Below are 17,740 nucleotides of genomic sequence, written 5' to 3'. Positions count from 1 at the left end.
AGTGCAATTATCTTGGACGCGATGGGACCCAATTTCACCTTACCGCACATACATTATGTCAATGCGAATCTCACAACAGGTGACGTTTAAAGGACGACGCTATATAAGTGCAATAAACTTGAACGCAACGTTAACCCCCATTTCCCCTCACTTACCCTTACTTCTGGTAGCATGGTCTGATTAGATTGTCACGTGTGAGTTTATATTTTTCTACGCGTTTCTGACTAAACGTAATATGCCTTGCCTGGACTGTGAAACACAATTTTAACTGTTACTGAAAGTTACCCCATTTAGTTTCAACTTTTTCGTTATCTTTATTCCCTTTAACCGTCTTTTGGTGCCCGAAGTACAATAGTCTATACAATATATGCTGTTGGGAAACTATTATCTGAAACAATGCCAAGAAATCAATTATCTTCATTTGACAAAGAATGATATTTTTGATATGGTGTTTGTTGCTAAATAATAGATAGATAAATATATAAATAACATTGAGTTACAGTTTTTATGTTTCTTTTAAATCGATCATATTTCTTACCACGTGACTTTCTCTGGCGTACAAAGTTGATCACGTGACATTCTTTATCGCCATCTTGACCGAATGGAGCAAATCTGGAAATTTCAGAAAATGTCAAAGATAGTAAGTATTTTTTGTTGATATTGAGCCTATGAAACATCCAGCACATATCAAACTTAGATTTGCTCAGTTTGTGATCAATTGAAAGTTGTTTCGTCTTGTGTATACATGTTTTGACGGGAGCCCAAGAACTGTCAAGTTCAGGCTCTCGAAAACGCGCGGTACTTAACAAATATGCCATGTGCTCTTCTGCCACATATGGACTTGCTTGTTGTGCAATCAATAAATTGCAACTATTAACATGTGGGTGTGCATACTAGGTCCAATAATCTTGTCTCTGCAACTCCGTGCCAAACGCAATCACAACTCGTATCGTTTGTTCCGAGTCGGATTAGAGCAAACACTGACCGATTCAACTGAAAGATGGAATAATGTTATTATCTGCCAGTCCCTGACATTGTATAATTTGTGAAGGGTAGTCAGTTTCAAGCTCATTAGACGACGTCTATTTCAGTTCTGATTTCGTTCAATACAGTGCCTTATGTGATTCTATGTACCTGTGTACAGGCCTATGTCTTTGTTGCTATGTTATTAGGCCTGTAGCCCAGGGCTGTGTCATAATTATATATTCAGGTTTTGCTAGTATTATGACAGTTTGAAGACTGGCTCCAAGTACTCAATCACAGTCGAAGACAGTAGTGTTCATTTGACTCCCGTAACAGTAACACTGTTCTCAAAGTGACAATTTTTCTTATATATTTAATAAAACATCAAATATGTTGATTAGAGTCACCATGATCACTATTAAAGATTATAATTTAACTGATAATGTATAATTCTCAGAATAATGCTGTGATTCAGGGTATGACATTTTTTTCGGGTTTACAAATATCATGATTAGGGATTCTGTATTTACTTTGTAAGCCTAACCGCTATATATTATTCCAATTGCATGCATGACACCTATAGAAATTCAAGCATAAGCATGTTCAGAATGTGGTTCTGTCATGCGAAATGGGTTGTTTTTCTGGTACCCTGACAGGCTGATTTTAATTATGTGTTTAATCAATCTTTTGTCAGTAGAACATTGAAATCATTGAATCAATCAGGATTTCTAAAGATGGATCTTGTTTCGACTGTTGAATTTTTTCACAAAAGTAGAATAACATATTTGATGGATTAGTGGTTGATCTTCTTTAGTTTGCCTTGTAGTGACAATCAATTAAAATTTATGGTTTTAATAAAATTTATGTGTTTCCAAACACCGACAAATTTACATTTAAGTCTTTCACAGATCTGAATTTTCTAAGAAACCTTTTCTGAAGGAGTTGGTTGTAACATTCCATAACCACTATTAAAAAATTACAAATCAACTTGAAACCTGTAAGCATCCAAATACCTTTTTGACAGTTTGGCCTAAATACCTCAATTTGTGTCAGTATGGTGTATCTACTAACATCCCCCCAAATTATTTTCTCTTTATGTCATGTCCTATTTTTTTGCTTTCTCGGCAGTCAAAATAATAAAATTACATCATTTTGTTTTTTTCAAACAAGCAGGTTAAAACTGATTTTCCCTTTTATTTGCAAGAGGTAATGAAAAGAATGTAGTAATACAATGTAAAGTGAAACCCCTTTTATTTGGGTGGTAGCATATCCATAGATTTTGTCCTGATTAACGAATCATTGGTACTGATGTCACTTTGTATATGTAACCGCATATAACCAACCATTCCCTACAGGGTTGTATTTAAAGTGAGATTTCTGGATTTACGGAGATAAGAGGTTTCACTGTATTTTCACTGCTGTTATCTATTGGTCAAAGTCAGGTTTGATTTATGCTATGGTTCCCTATCCCCCCAAAAGAAATTCAATGACATATGAGCATTTATCCTTGTATTTCTGTCACACGAGAAATGAGTGCATCTAAATAAAATGGCAGGAACTAATTTCTGAAATAATAACGCTCTCCAATCATTTTAGGACACAACAAGATGTTTACTAAAAAGCATCTTTATACATTTTTGGTTTCTTTATACAGACTAGCCCAGAAGACAAGTGCAGCGGTAGAAACTAACAGTTTCAGTCCACTAGTCCTTATAATGATAGCATATAGCAGAACCTTTAAAAATGTCAAAATTCTACTGGTCCTTAGGATACCTTTACTGTTAGCCAGTTTGGCAAGGACTAAAGGACTAGTGCCCATTTCTAACCCTGAAGTGAAATCCTTACTTTCCTAGTTCTCAGAGTTTGAAGCTCGTCCTGCTCGAACAAAATAAAAATGTTTGCTTTGTTTACATTGTCTCTCAGATTTATTCAGTTCCAATTTTAGCCAAATTGAAACATTGAGAACTGTTTCAGAATTATAGCCTTCCAATGCTACAGTAGCCTTGTGGTTAAAGTGTTTGCTTGTCACGGCATAGACCCGGGTTCAATTCCTGACATGGGTACAATGTGTGAAGCCCATTTCTGGTGTCCCCTTCTGTGATATTGCTGAAATACTGCTAAAAGCGGTGTAAATCCATGCTCACTCACTCTGCCCTCACTCCAATGCTACTGATCATTGAGGACTACCATCATTGGATTTTGCTTGTCTGCACACAATTCTACTTTCAGGCCAGCATGAATTTTTGAAGGTTGAAACAGGTTCACATGTCGTGACCTGAAATGGTAGGACTTGTGGCATATTGTTTGCCTATAAATGGTTTGCAATGATTATATTTTCCTTGAAATGATGATTGCACTAATGCTGGTTATCCTCTTTGCTTCAGAGTTTCCAAGCGTGACATGATGTCTTGGAATATGATTGTCCACTGTTGTCCATTGATGCTGCAAACTCCATGATGTAACCTCTCTCCGAGTGAACTGATAGACTTAGATCTGAATCTAGAATCTTTTCAACATGATCTCATGTTGTCACTAATCTTTAGGAATCCATCGTGTCTGAAGCTTGTCCAGTGTCTCTTGTACCTGTGACCAGGATGGAAACTGTTGCAACCCATGGATCTGAAACCCTTGTTGTCAAGGACAACACAGCACCATCTAGATCTGCTCCTGTTATAACTATTGTTGCATCGTCTCCCTTAAATACAGATAACCTTGATAAGGATTCTATACCTTGCGTTATCATTGAACATGTTGGTACAGTTCCACCTTCATCAAGTCCAGGACAGACTCATCATTTATCTGATTCTGTCCATAAGTGTGATGAGTGTGATTACTCTAGCCACAACAAGCACTATCTGAAGCAGCACATTGACCTGGTTCATAATCCTGAACGTCCATACAAGTGTCCATTTTGCGATTATGCTGGGAAGCGCAGTCACTCTTTGCGTGAGCATTTAGTCGTCCACACCAATGAGAGACCTTATGAATGTGAACATTGCAATGCTTCATTCAGAAAGAAAGGACATCTCACAAATCATATCAAACTGCACACTACCCAGAAATTGATTAAGTGTAGTTTGTGTTCAGTGTATCTGGCTGATCAAGATGCCTTTGAAAAACACCTGAAGGATACCCACAATACTGACAGAATATATGCTTGTGAACTTTGTGACTTCGTTGCAGGTGATCAAAGTCTGATTGTGAAACACATCCAGTCTCATGACAAGGTGTTCAAGTGCAGTGAATGCTCCTTTGTAACTGCAGATATTAACAAGCTCGCCTCTCATGCTGACACTCATATAATTAAACCGTTTCACTCCGAAAAGTCTACTTCTCCTCTGCCCTCAACAACTCCACCTCTACGAGCCCAAGCAAGACCTCCACTACCTCTGGGGACAGCTCCTAAAGCTGAGCAGGGCAAGCATGTAATGATCAAGTGCACAGAGTGTGGATTTACTGCCCAAGATGCAGACACCATGAAGAAACACATGTGGTCACACATCAAGACTGAGGCAGAGGTTGAAACGAAGCCTGATGTTGCCAAACTAGTGGAAAAAACAGCAAAGATTGTCCCATCTGCACCTAAGGAGATACGAGTCATTGAGGCCACCCTCCCAGACAATGCAGCTTACAAGTGTACTGAATGCAGCTTTGTCCACAAGGAAGCAACAGTATTTATCAAGCACATGCTGACTCACAGAGTAAAGCCATCTGTGAAGGTGGAACAAGAAAGGCCACAACAACAACAGCAGCAGCAACTGCAACAACAACAACAGCCACCTCAGCAGCAATCTCAGCAGCAGCCTCAGCCACATGCAGGCCTGAAGGTGGAACAGACATTTTTGGTTGCTCCGGTAACAAAAGAAAATACATGCAAGAACTCGGAAAATACTCCTTTCACACATGACCCATCTACAGGCAGATTCAAGTGTATCATCTGTGGTTACACTTGTGAGTATCAACGAACAATCAAAGCACATATCTGGAAACACTCAGGAAACCAGGCCATTGACTACCCCATGTTTCAGAATGGCCCTCTCAGTATGTACGATGACATACCAACACCAAAAGTACCTCCCCAGTCATCTTCTGGAGGTGCTGATGATGCAGAGACTCCGGAAGATGGGAAGGTCTCAACACCTCTCGGTGACTTCACTGTGCAGAAGACTGATACAGAATCTCAACAGAACCCTACTCAGATTACTGCACCAGTTACCCATGTTTTCAGATCTGTCAGTGACAACACTATCACTAATATCAAGCTTGTTAAAACTGACATTGCTCCCAAGACTGTTGCAGGAGGAACAGCAATCTGCCAGATGCAAACCATTGATGGTAAAACACTGGCCTTAGTCAGGGATACTTCTCAGAAAACTTCCAGAATAAACATCCCTTCTTCAAGCAAGGTAGCACAGCTGAAAGAATCTGCTCCAATTGCGCATGTTGGGAAGGAAGAAACTGTCATTACTTCATCAGAGTTGAAACCAGCTGAAACATCAAACAGTCCAGAAAGAAAACTGGTTATCTCAGAAGTGACATCTTCAAGTACTGGATTAAATAACACAAGTCCTTGCGAAGCATCATCCAAATTGTCCAAGCCACCGATCTTAGCCAAGAATGAATCCCCATCCACTGGAGAAGGTTTGCCATCCAAGTTGGGTGAAGAGACTCCTTCTGAACCTCCTTCTGGTGATGCGAAGCTAGGTCCAGAGCAACCTATTAAGAGAGATGATACTAATATACTACAAGTTGCCAAGAGGATCTGCTTTGATAAAGAGGTTGAAGAGTCAAAGACTGAGGAAGTTAGTGTGGTAGTTGAATCAGTAGACTCAGTTCCTTCTGCCTCTGGATTTACTGGGATGAAGAGTCAACAGAACAGCCCTCGTGTCCCAGAACAGTCCCAGCATGATGATTGGACAGAACCTGGAGGGTCACCTGAAACCCTTCCAGTAGATCAGAACAATTCTCCCTCTATGACAACAAGAGCTCGCACACGACATGCTGCTAAGGTTGAAAAGGATAAAGCCAAAGAGAGGTTGGAAGCCATTCAAGCCAAGAAGTTATCTCAGTTAGAGAAAATGACCTTGAAAGAAGAGAGTGCTACAAAGGGCCCTTTAACAAGGGCTAAAAAGCACAGTGAAGAAGCTGTCACACTTTTGTCCTTGCTGAAGAAGGGTCCTAATCGTAACCCTGTGTGTGCCCTTCAAGCTGGTGAAGAAGAGAACATTGTGAAGCCATGTATTGATTCATCTGAGGCAGACAGTGACACAGAGTCTGAGGATGAAATTGTTTCAGAAGATTTGTCAAGCGAGTCAGCAAAACCTAAAACAGGCATTTGTTCCTCTCTCCTTGCAGTCATTGAACAGCTGAGAGAAAGATCCAAGTCTGAGAGTGAAACTGATGAAACTGCCAAGAACTTGCCAGGCAGACGCCAATCAAGACGCAGGAGTCGGCGGGAATCGAATGAAGATGAACTCAATGTTGACCCTATTGAGAACATGGAGAAGATTGAGGAAGATGGAGAAACTAAATTCAGATGTAAGCTTTGTCATTACAGCAACTCCAGAACTCTTCTGATCCGATTACACATGCGTCTTCACAAGTCCAAGAAACCCTTTGAATGTTCCTTGTGTGACTTTATTGCAGGTTCCAGTGAGTCTCTGCAGGATCATATGATTCGTCACTGTAAGATGCGTACCTATCCATGCAAGCTTTGCCCCTCCACCTTCAACTACAAGAGTCAGCTAAGAGCCCACATGAGAGCCCACAGTGACAAGGACCCACTGATCTGCCACATGTGTGACTTTGAAACCAATGATCCCATGGCTTACAGGAACCACCTCCGCTTCCATGCTGATCAGTATTACCACAAATGTGACCTTTGTAACAAACTGTTTGTTACCAAGTTGGAACTACGCTCTCACAAACAGGAACTATGTTACAAGGACCAGCCCGAAAGCATTGAAGATTCAGATGCCACTGATTCTGACTATGAAGTTCCAAAGGATTTCTTCCCCAAGAAGGAAAATCTCAAATGTTCCCAATGCGAATTCACTACAACGAGTGTAGCTGTATTTACAGATCATGCTCGCATTCATGAGGAAACTAAAACTTTGAAATGTGAGATGTGTGACTTTACTGCCGTGTCCAGTAGGAGTTTGAAATCTCACATGAAGCGTCACATCAATGACCAGCGGTATGTTCAGCAGCCTCTGGAACAATACAAGTGTAATCTCTGTGGCTATGTCTGCCATCATCTGCCCTCACTCAAGTCTCACATGTGGAGGCATGCCAGTGACAGAAACTACAGCTATGAGTTCACCAACGACGTCATCAACGCCGCCATTGACTACGACTGTCGTATTGACAGCAGCAACACCAGTGATCCGGACATGTTGGAAAAGATTCTCATCTCGGAAAAGAAAATACTCGAGGGGAGATTAAACAACTCCATGGGACCTGATGGCCGCCAGCCTGTCTGCTGGGTGGTGTTTAAATGCTGTCAGTGTGGTTTTGAAACCATCAACAAGGCACAACTTAATGTTCACATGAGGTCACACTCAGACATTATACAGCGCACCCTGGAGGTGAGCCAAGGACTTGTTCGACATGCTCCAGGTGGCAAGAGATCTGCTGGGGACACACTGCTGAAGGGAGATAACCCACCACTTAAAATTGTCAAAACTCAGGACCATGGCTGATTTTGTTGAAACTGAAATATATTCTGTTATTGTTTAGAATACATCTCTTGGGAAATGACTCATCTCAGCTAATGGACACATTTTACTGTTTTTTATTTAAGCGTGAAGTAAGTAAGTCTTATCAAAAGTATAATTGTCAAAATGAAATGAAGTATTATGATACAACTAATATGGCGATCTCATTGACTGATGACAGTTTTGTGGTAAACAAGGCCAGACTTTTTTTTGATCGTTTGTTTATGGATTATTTTGCACAAACCATCAGGTCTGTGGCTGAAATACAAAATGAAAATACAATTTTAGAGACTTGTTTTTAACTGATCATTGGACAAGAGGAATATAAAAAAATATACACATACTGTTATGTGCCATTACACATATGATTTTCAATGTATATTATTTTTTAAATATTTGTTTTGGGGTGGGGACTCCCCAATCTTTTGTGCATGTCACCAGTCGCCTTGACACCATGGTCATGTATCATTACCCATCCGTAATGTTGATATAACTACTAATGTCACCTAGGTCAGTCTGAAACTTGTCATGTGACCTGTCCACTGTGTCCATTAGCTGAGGTATTTACTGATCCTTCTACACAAGGACATTCTGTAGATCCTTGATAGAAACAGCTGCTGTATCTCCCAGCAGTGAAGCTTAAATTAATTAGGTCCAGTACAAGCTTCTCATTGCTGCAGTAAAAGGCTTTGTGGAATACACCCTCAAACTCAGTTCATCTTCACCAAAGAAACTTCTTCCTCCATTGTCCCACGAGTTGACGGGTTAACCACGAGGCCATTTACAGCAAGCACTGATGATGGTTCTTACCGTATATAGATGTTTCTTGCCAGACATCTAAGTGTGTCCATGATTTGTATTTTCTTTATACTCATGAAGTATGACCTGTCTGAAAGTTAAAAACTGGAACATGTCAGTAGGTTCCTCATTGGAGTTAAATGTACAAAATCAAGATTTATCTTGATGGCTTAAGAAATTACTGATTTATGTATTTGTTACAAAACTCCATGTTCGATTTGTGAAAAAGGGGCTACTATTAGTAGTTGTAAGTCATGTGATACCAGAACATATTATTTAGTACTAAAAACAAGTTTACAAGTGCCCAATACTAGTATTTCGTTCATGCTACTTTATCGTTATGCACAGGACTATAAATAAGACTCAGATTTTGTTCAGTATCTAGTCAATCATTTGAAGAATTACTAGTGCACAATGCACATTTGTCTTGCAATTATGTTTTCATAACATTAACATGATTAAGTTCCCAGATTAAGTATAAGATCCCAAATCAGCCTGATATGGTAATATTTGCCTGGCACAGGACTTGTTTTAATCACTTCCTTTTATGTACCTAGTATCAATGTACCCTGTGTGTATCATAATGCCAAGCTATGAGTCCTTGGCACCAGAGGTGTTACAACTTGGTGGCAAGTGCCTGCTTGTTTGACATGATTGTTAAAGTTGAAGTGTTATCATGTAAATTCTTTATACAGTTTAATCATTTGTGTACTTATGCAAATTTCAAGATCTCTTTTTCTCATCTCTCATGCCCTTGTATAATATTCATAATATTTAATTGTTAATGACCCTGGGATGACAGTGCTAGTGTTTACTTTACATGTAGAGTGTTGTTATTTTGCTTTTAGCCCTGTCTTTGTGTGTGAACTTTTCATTGATCATGTTAGAGCACATGGCCATCAGTTAATGGTTCTTTTCTAGGTGTGGGTCATTGGGTTTTGTGTCTTGTAGATGTTTGGTTGAAAGTACTCTACTTTGTAGTGGGGAGGCGTTAAGGGGGTAAGTCAATAAGCATTATCAGCATGATCATCCATGAGGAGAATGTTTTAGGGTTAATTCTGTGCTGTACAGGGGTGGTTGGGTAGCTAAGTGGTTAAAACATTCACTTGTCATGCCGAAAACCCAGGTTTGACTCACTCACTCGCTCGCTCGCTCAAATTGATCTTCAATTGAATGGTAACTATCAGAGCTGAATCTGCATATGTATAACTTGTAAATGACAAAGGTTCAAAGTCCTTTTGATTTGCAATGAAATAGTTACTACAGAATTCCTCACAATAGTTGAAAACCCTGGAAATATAGAAACAAGCCAAAACTGAATCCAAAACTGAATCATTCTGGTTTTTGGTGCCAAATTTGCTCTGCTTACTTGCGTTTCTTAGGCGTGCCAGAAACCTGTGGTCACGGCTTCAAATCTTGGTTCCACTTGAATATGTTTCTAGGTTTGTCAGCACCATACCCAGCACCTTGTGGTAAATGTCTGAGACCTGTATCACTTTGGACTTTCCACTCACATCAAGAATACACGCCGTGATATTGAAATAATGAACTGAAATAATGTTAAAAGCAGTGTTACTCACTCACTCAAGTTGTGAAATAGATGGTCCCTCTCACTTCATCATGTCTGTACTGGACTGTATGAAGACGGAATGCTAATGTATGATGGAGGGATCCCGTAAATGCTTCACACATGTTTGAAAACATTTCCTTCTCGTCTGTCCTTAAATATGTTTGCTGTTGTAAAGATTTGTTCAGAAACCTCACCTTGTTAACACTGTGATAACAGTAGTCCATGATAGACACCCACACTTGAAAGAATTTTCTGCACCCAATGTACTTACTACAGTAAATACAAAATGATCCAATATCATCTCCTCAACCAGTGACACCTTTTTGTAAAAGTTCAGAAAAAAATATTGTTTTTCTGCTTATCTGCCCTTATCTGCATTGAGGGAAGGGGAAAGTCTTTTACTTTGTTTTTTAACCAACAGTTTTGTCTCTTAGACGTTTGTGTATCATATTATTTCTTTAAAATCAAATCTTAAGTGCTTGCTGCCCCAAGGATCTGATTTTTATGAGATTGATGTATCATGTTTAGTGACTGCTGAGATAGAAATAATATATTTTCATTTCATTATCAACAATTCTCTTGGATAGTAATACTGTGTCTTCACCTGGCAGTTGAAAATACCACTATGCATTTTGTCCTTGTCAATGTGTATGCACCACCCTCGCAGACTGTCCAGACACCTTTCTGAGATGATTGCTAAAACAGATAGTGTTATCTTACATGGCCTTTGTCCAGTATTAGTCCATGCATAGTGTACTGTTCATTATTTCTACACAGGCTGTACCTTCAAAGAATGTGTTCATCCATGGCCCCAGTGTTGTGTGTTCCTCCTTGTGATTCTGCAGTGTTATATATATATATATGTCTTCCATGTCATCTTGTGTACTCTTATACTCTTTAAAAATGTTGACCATGTATTCATAAGATATATTTACCATCAGAACACATTTATTCATTTTGATACACGGAGAAATTATGGAAGATTTCTTTTTGTATATTTTTGTTGTTGTGATAGATACTTTTATTGGTTACCAGTTTTGGAAAGTTAACATGCATGTGTATTTCATTATTTATTGTAAATCACAGTTTGTTTTCTTTCATTATCGTCCAATTATGGTGCTTATTTAGTTGATAGTTGGTAGATGGAATGTATGGTTCTAATATTATTGTTGCATTTACATTAATGTCAGTGTCATACAAATCAGGTCTTGTACTCTGATGCCATGCCTCACTGTGTGATGATCTGAAGACGCCTCCATTACGAATGGGGGTCACGGGTGGAACTGTCGGTCAAGGCGCCACGATTCCCTGTGCAGAGTTGTGTCCCTTGGGCATGCCAGAAACCTAAGATTGTGGGTTTGAATCCAGGTTTGCCCCGATTATATTTCTAGGTTTGTCAGGACCATACCCGTGCTCGTGGGTTTCACTGAAGTGGTAAAGGTCTCAGACATGCATCAATTGGGGCTTTCCTCCCAGATTAAGCTGACACGCCATGATGTAAATGGAATACTGTTAAAAGCGGCATAAAAACCAACTCACTCACTCACTCCATTACAAATGAGAGAAGCACTCAGGCCAGCATATGTGACTTCTAGGGCTGGCTATTGAAACAGATCATAGAGATCGATAATCGTTGACTAAATATTGATTAATTATCGATAAATATCAGGAGAAGTATCTTTGAGTTAATAAGCAAAAAATATCCTATAGAAATCAACATATTTCTCTCCACTGGTGACATGACATAACAAAAAACAGTTACTTTCCATCTTCAGCGATTGACATTGTTGACAATAACAAGTTTGTTTTGGTAAATATAAGCTTTATTTCATCACAATAGTTCATGTAAGGTGTTATCGATGACACAATTTTCATATCAATAAAAGTTAATATTTCTTCCCATCGATGATAATTCTGATTTTCAATCTTTTTTGCCAGCCCTAGTGACTTCTGTATCTCACCACTAAGACCTGTCTCACTTGAGGCTTTACTCCCACATTTGGCTGACACTCACAGCATTTAACCCAACTCAATGCCACGAGGGAAATGAACCAGCCTTTTCTGATTGTTTCTTGCCATTATATTGTTGTAGATATTTTATACACCCTGTCATTTCTAAACGCCATATCTACATCCTAAAGGTAAAATAACGAAAAAATATTTCTGTTTCATGTAGGTTTTCTTTTGTTTTATTCCGGAATTTCCAAATAGCAATGCTAAAGAAGTGAAGCCAAATTGTTTGGGGAAGCTGAGTTGTGATTAACGGATTTGAGGGAGGTCGGGTAGCCTACTGGTTAAAGCGTTCGCTTGTCACGCCAACGACCCGGGTTCGATTCCCGACATGGGTACAATGAATGAAGCCCATTTCTGGTGTCCACCGCCGTGATATTCCTGGAATATTGCTAAAAGCGGCGTAAAACCTACCCACTCACTCATTGAGATTTGACGGTCACTGAGGGTTCACCTGACACGACCTATGGATGTGGCATCAGATCTGGACACAGAGAGATATTGTATCGCAGTAATAGATTAGATTTTGACATTAATGTATGTTTGCAATACAAAACCCTAATATGTCCGGGTTATTTTATGTCGTGAGAAGGCCTAAAAATCTGGAGATTCCATTATTCCATAACACAACTGAGTGTCCATTCATCATGGTTCTTTGTTAGTATTATGGTTCTGTGGTATTATTCTTCACTAGAAGTTTTGATGAGGTCATTTTGTTCTGTTGACACAATAAATTTGAAATATGAAAATTATGTGTACAACCCGTCAATTTGGTATCCCTGAACTGTCAGTGTACTGTAGCTGTTGTGGATGTAAAATATTACTAATTTACCACGACACAGATCCCAACCATTTTGATCCACCAATACCATGAAGAGAACTATTATATGAACTTTGTTGAAATCACATGTAATATGAACTCCGTATTCACCTTGCTAAGTCATTATCACATATACACCCAAATAATGATTACTTGTTTTGGCTTGTGATTGGAAGATTTACAGATTCTGAGGAGTTTGGGTTATAGAACATAATGCCAAAGATTATTTCATCAAAACCATAGTCAGACATGCTGATAATGATTTCTTATTTTGTTTGTAAATTAATATTTTTACGGCCTTTATTCCAGGTGATCCTATTGCCTGGAATTGGTGTTGGCATCTCTGCTACCATGATAGTCAATCAATCAGAAACTTACCACAGAAATGTGCTTATCTATTAATCCAACAGTTACAACCTCATCTTATGGAAATTATATGCATTTGTGCTATGATCTGTATGAAAATCTCAACTGTGTGAAATGGACTTTTTGTCACTAATCATTAAATTTTCATTTGTGGTGCCAATAAATCCAGATTATTGCTTCAAGAGGTTAAATTGTTTTATGTCCATGAAAGTTGACTCTTATTTTACTGCCGGAGTGGTGGGAGAGTCCAGTGGTTGGTGCATTTGTCCAGGACATGTAAGCTTGTTTAGTTGATAGTAGGTAGATGGAATGTATGGTTCTAATATTATTGTTGCATTTACATTAATGTCAGTGTCATACAAATCAGGTCTTGTACTCTGATGCCATGCCTCACTGTGTGATGATCTGAAGACGCCTCCATTACGAATAGGGGTCATGGTGGAACTGTCGTTCAAGGCGCCACGATTCCCTGTGCAGAGTTGTGTCCCTTGGGCACGCCAGAAACCCTAATATGTCCGGGTTATTTTATGTCATGAGAAGGCCTAAAAACCTGGAGATTCCATTATTCCATAACACAACTGAGTGTCCATTCATCATGGTTCTTTGTTAGTATTATGGTTCTGTGGTATTATTCTTCACTAGAAGTTTTGATGAGGTCATTTTGTTCTGTTGACACAATAAATTTGAAATATGAAAATTATGTGTACAACCCGTCAATTTGGTATCTCTGAACTGTCAGTGTACTGTAGCTGTTGTGGATATAAAATATTACTAATTTACCACGACAGAGATCCCAACCATTTTGATCCACCAATACCATGAAGAGAACTATTATATGAACTTTGTTGAAATCACATGTAATATGAACTCCGTATTCACCTTGCTAAGTCATTATCTCATATACACCCAAATAATAATTACTTGTTTTGATCTGTATGAAAATCTCAACTGTGTGAAATGGACTTTTTGTCGCAAATCATTAAATTTTCATTTGTGGTGCCAATAAATCCAGATTATTGCTTCAGAGGTTAAATTGTTTTATGTCCATGAAAGTTGACACTTATTTTACTGCAGGAGTGGTGGGAGAGTCCAGTGGTTGGTGCATTTGTCCAGGACATGAAAGGTCTGAGTTTGTTTCTCTTGTGGGACAGTGTAGACCGTTCTGGATCTGTAGGGCTATGACGGAGTCATCGGTCACCTCATTCAGTCTGTTAATATTCAACTATTATGTACTTAACTTCCATATTGTTTACATGTGTAAAATATATTTTCATACTAACCTAATAGTAATATTTTGTGTCAACAAATCTGCATTCTTCATATGGATTTACTGCAAAGCATAATACTAGTCAGGCATTTTGATACTTGAGTTGTACATAACATGACATGTTCATTGCGATCTGACAGCTATAGTTCATTTATGGCATCATTGTTTTAGCTTGTTATGTATATAATTCCCATTGCATTTTTATGTGTTGCCATGGTTACCAAAGCATCATCTTCAGCAAGCTTCTTTTTACATGTATCTTCTGTAATCCCACATGCTGTTAAAGTATTGATGATGATGATGATAATTAATACATGATGATTATTGAGCATGATTATTGTATTAAGTATATAGTGAATGTACAAAGTATAAGGCAACACTATATTTTACTGTGTGGTTTAATGTGTTTGCAAATAATGCTGTACAGTTATTTCTTAAATATTTAGATATGATATGACTGAAGTCTTTTTACATAAGACAGTAATATCTTTATTTATATGAACATGTGAAAATCTTTCTATGCTAATGGTTCTTTAGGTTAAGTGTGTATGTTTCTTTTAAAATGTCGCATTGGTAAAGTCCAGAAACCTATGAGGGGCGTTTAATAAGTTTTGCAACTTCAATACAAGACCAAGTCGTTGAGTATCTTTTGCACTTTTATTTTTCAATATAATCTCCATTCACCTCAATACACTTATTCCATTTGTCCTTCAAGCTTTTAATACCACTTTTATAGAAATCCGCAGAGGCCCTCTAACCACGCCTCCGTGGCAGCCTTTATGTCCTCGTCATCCTGGAAGTGTCTTCCACGTAGGGCAGATTTCATTTGCCGGAACAGGAAATAGTTACTGAGGGCTAAGTCTGGGTTGTAGGGTGGGTGATTTAACTGTACAGCCCAGACTTCGCCCCCTGACTGGGTTTGTCAACGCCACCGTGCTTGTAGGATGGTGAGACCAGCATTACTTTGGGCTTTCCTCCCACACCATGCTGACACACACCGTGATATAACTGGAATACTATTATGGCGGAGTTTAATCCATACTTCCATACAAAGAAATCTTGAGTAAGTAGGTGTTTAAAACAGCTTATTTTCAATCAAACAGTATTTTGACTAATGAATGTCATGTAAGGTAGGGTGGGGTAGCTTTGTGGTAAGAGCGTTAGTTGGTCACACATAAAACCCGGTTTAGTTCCCTGCATATAGAATCCAGTTTGGGGTGTTGCCCCCATGAGGTGTCTGGAAAATTGCAGAAGCTTAAACCACTCACTCACTCACCCACCGCATCACATGTATTAAGAATATCTGCATTCATGATCTATTGCAGAAGAGCAATCTAGGTACATGTACATTAATTAGGTAGCAAAACTGACTCAGACTCAAACTGACTCAGACTCAAACCGGTGTTTTCCTACATATAAAAGACCCCTATTATTTACAAATAATAGAAAATGAAAGAAAAGCATAAGATATTCAGATAGCCAAATAGCCAATACTTCAAAACCCATAGGAATGTTTATAGCTGTTAAGGTATAGTTTTTGTTAGGTATTGTTTGGTGCAGGATAACTTGTTTGTTAGATATTTAGTTAGTCAGTGTTATGGAATTTTGTTGATATTAATGAACTTCTTTTTCAGTACAGCTAGAGGCCACAGTCCTAAAGCTGCTTCAATGAATTTTTGGATAACAAATTCCTTTCATTTGTTACAGTAAATGTTGTAACCAGTTTTGAGTGAAATTTGAAGTGGTATTTTAAGTATTGAGTCATATAGCTAGACTGAGTGGTTTGCTGTTAGATAGAAACTGGCTAAATTGCTTCAAACATTTCTAAACGGGAGTGAGAAATCTCAGTGATGTTTGAAATTGATCTGTTACCATGGTTACAATAAATGACTTCATTTCTGTATACATTTATTTATTCATTTTTTATTCAAGGATGCGTGTAATAGCCCAGTCACTTTACAAAACTTTGTATCAAGCTCCTGGCAGGGATTCTTGGGCATGACATTTATCATCTAAGATATAACCAGTACCCTGGGGAGTCTGGATAGGGATATAGGTCCTTGGTTACATATGTGGGGCACGGGTGGCCCAGTCTAAGGCGCAACTATTTTCTGTGCAGAGTTGCGTCCCTTGGGCACGCCAGAAACCTATGATTGTGGGTTCGAATCCCGGTTTGGATTGATGCTCATTATATCAATCTCTGGATTGTCTTGGCTGGTCCAGACTCCATTATTTACAGATCACAGTCATATACTAGTAGTTGGAACGTCATGAGAGCAGACCATGAGGATCCTGTGGTTATAGGACAAGGGTCATACTTAATCCTATGAATCCTCAAGTTCTCAAGATTGCACTATTGGATGTTCCAAATTTGTCTGGGATGATTATTAAACATGTCAGGAAATCTGAACTTTGTAAAATTTATGCCATTATTAATGTGCCTATTGTGATCAACCTGAGAATGAGTGACATCAGTACTTCAGTTCCATGGGTGCTGTATATGGCAAGATATGTCTTCACACAAATCTAGAGGTTTGCAGGCTCTACCCTCAAGAATACTTTTCTCAGCATAACTCAAGCAACATTTTGGCAACCTGAATATGGACCCATGATTATCAAACATTTGATTGAAACTGAAATGTTCAAACCAATGGATTCAGTTTTCTTAATAATTTAACATACACAAAATGTATTCAATAATACCTAGAACACCACTAATATGGGTTTTTTTATTTTATAAAGGTTTTTATTGTTCCCAGAGTTGTAGGTTAATACGGTACTCCGTCAAAGAGCACAAATCTGTTGGTAAGTAACAAGTAACTACGTCAGGCTTTCTTCACTCATTAAGCTGATAGGCTGTTTGTTTGTTTATTTGTTGTTTAATGCCGCACTCAGCAATAGTCCAGCTATATGACGGTGGTCTGTAAATAACTGACAGACAATCCAGTGATTGTCATCATGAGCATAGATCTATGCAATTGGGATACGATGACATGCGTCAACCAAGTCAGCTTGCCTAACCACTCATTTCGTTAGTCGCCTCTTACGACAAGCATAGTCGCCTTTTATGGCAAACATGGGTTGTGGAAGACCTATTCTTCCCCGGATCTTCACAGGTCGACAGGCTGTGATATAGCTGAAATACTGTTACAAGTGATGTTAAACCTAACTCACTAACAGGTAACAGCCTGTTCCTGGGTCCCATTCCTCAAAGCGAACTTAGCGCTAAG

At 38.7% G+C, this 17,740-nt stretch overlaps 1 protein-coding gene across 1 annotated transcript; it reads left to right on the top strand.

Annotated features, from left to right (window-relative positions):
• Positions 1-562: 562 nt before the first annotated feature.
• Positions 563-16,380, top strand: LOC139454058 (zinc finger protein 507-like). Its single transcript, XM_071235548.1, has 2 exons — positions 563-640; positions 3,348-16,380. Exon 2 carries the CDS (start codon positions 3,558-3,560, stop codon positions 7,662-7,664), a length of 4,107 nt encoding a protein of 1,368 aa, XP_071091649.1. The 5' UTR covers positions 563-640; positions 3,348-3,557; the 3' UTR covers positions 7,665-16,380.
• The last annotated feature ends 1,360 nt before the right edge of the window (positions 16,381-17,740 follow it).

The sequence above is a fragment of the Haliotis cracherodii genome, unplaced genomic scaffold (genome assembly GCF_022045235.1).
Source record: "Haliotis cracherodii isolate W230 unplaced genomic scaffold, xgHalCrac1.p SCAF_10, whole genome shotgun sequence".
NCBI classification, from domain to species: Eukaryota; Metazoa; Mollusca; class Gastropoda; order Lepetellida; family Haliotidae; genus Haliotis; species Haliotis cracherodii.
This window is presented reverse-complemented; position numbering and strand designations above follow the sequence as displayed.

Excerpts from the sequence above, each read along its gene's own strand:
- LOC139454058 (XM_071235548.1), top strand. The coding sequence starts at position 3,558 with ATGGAAACTGTTGCAACCCATGGATCTGAAACCCTTGTTGTCAAGGAC.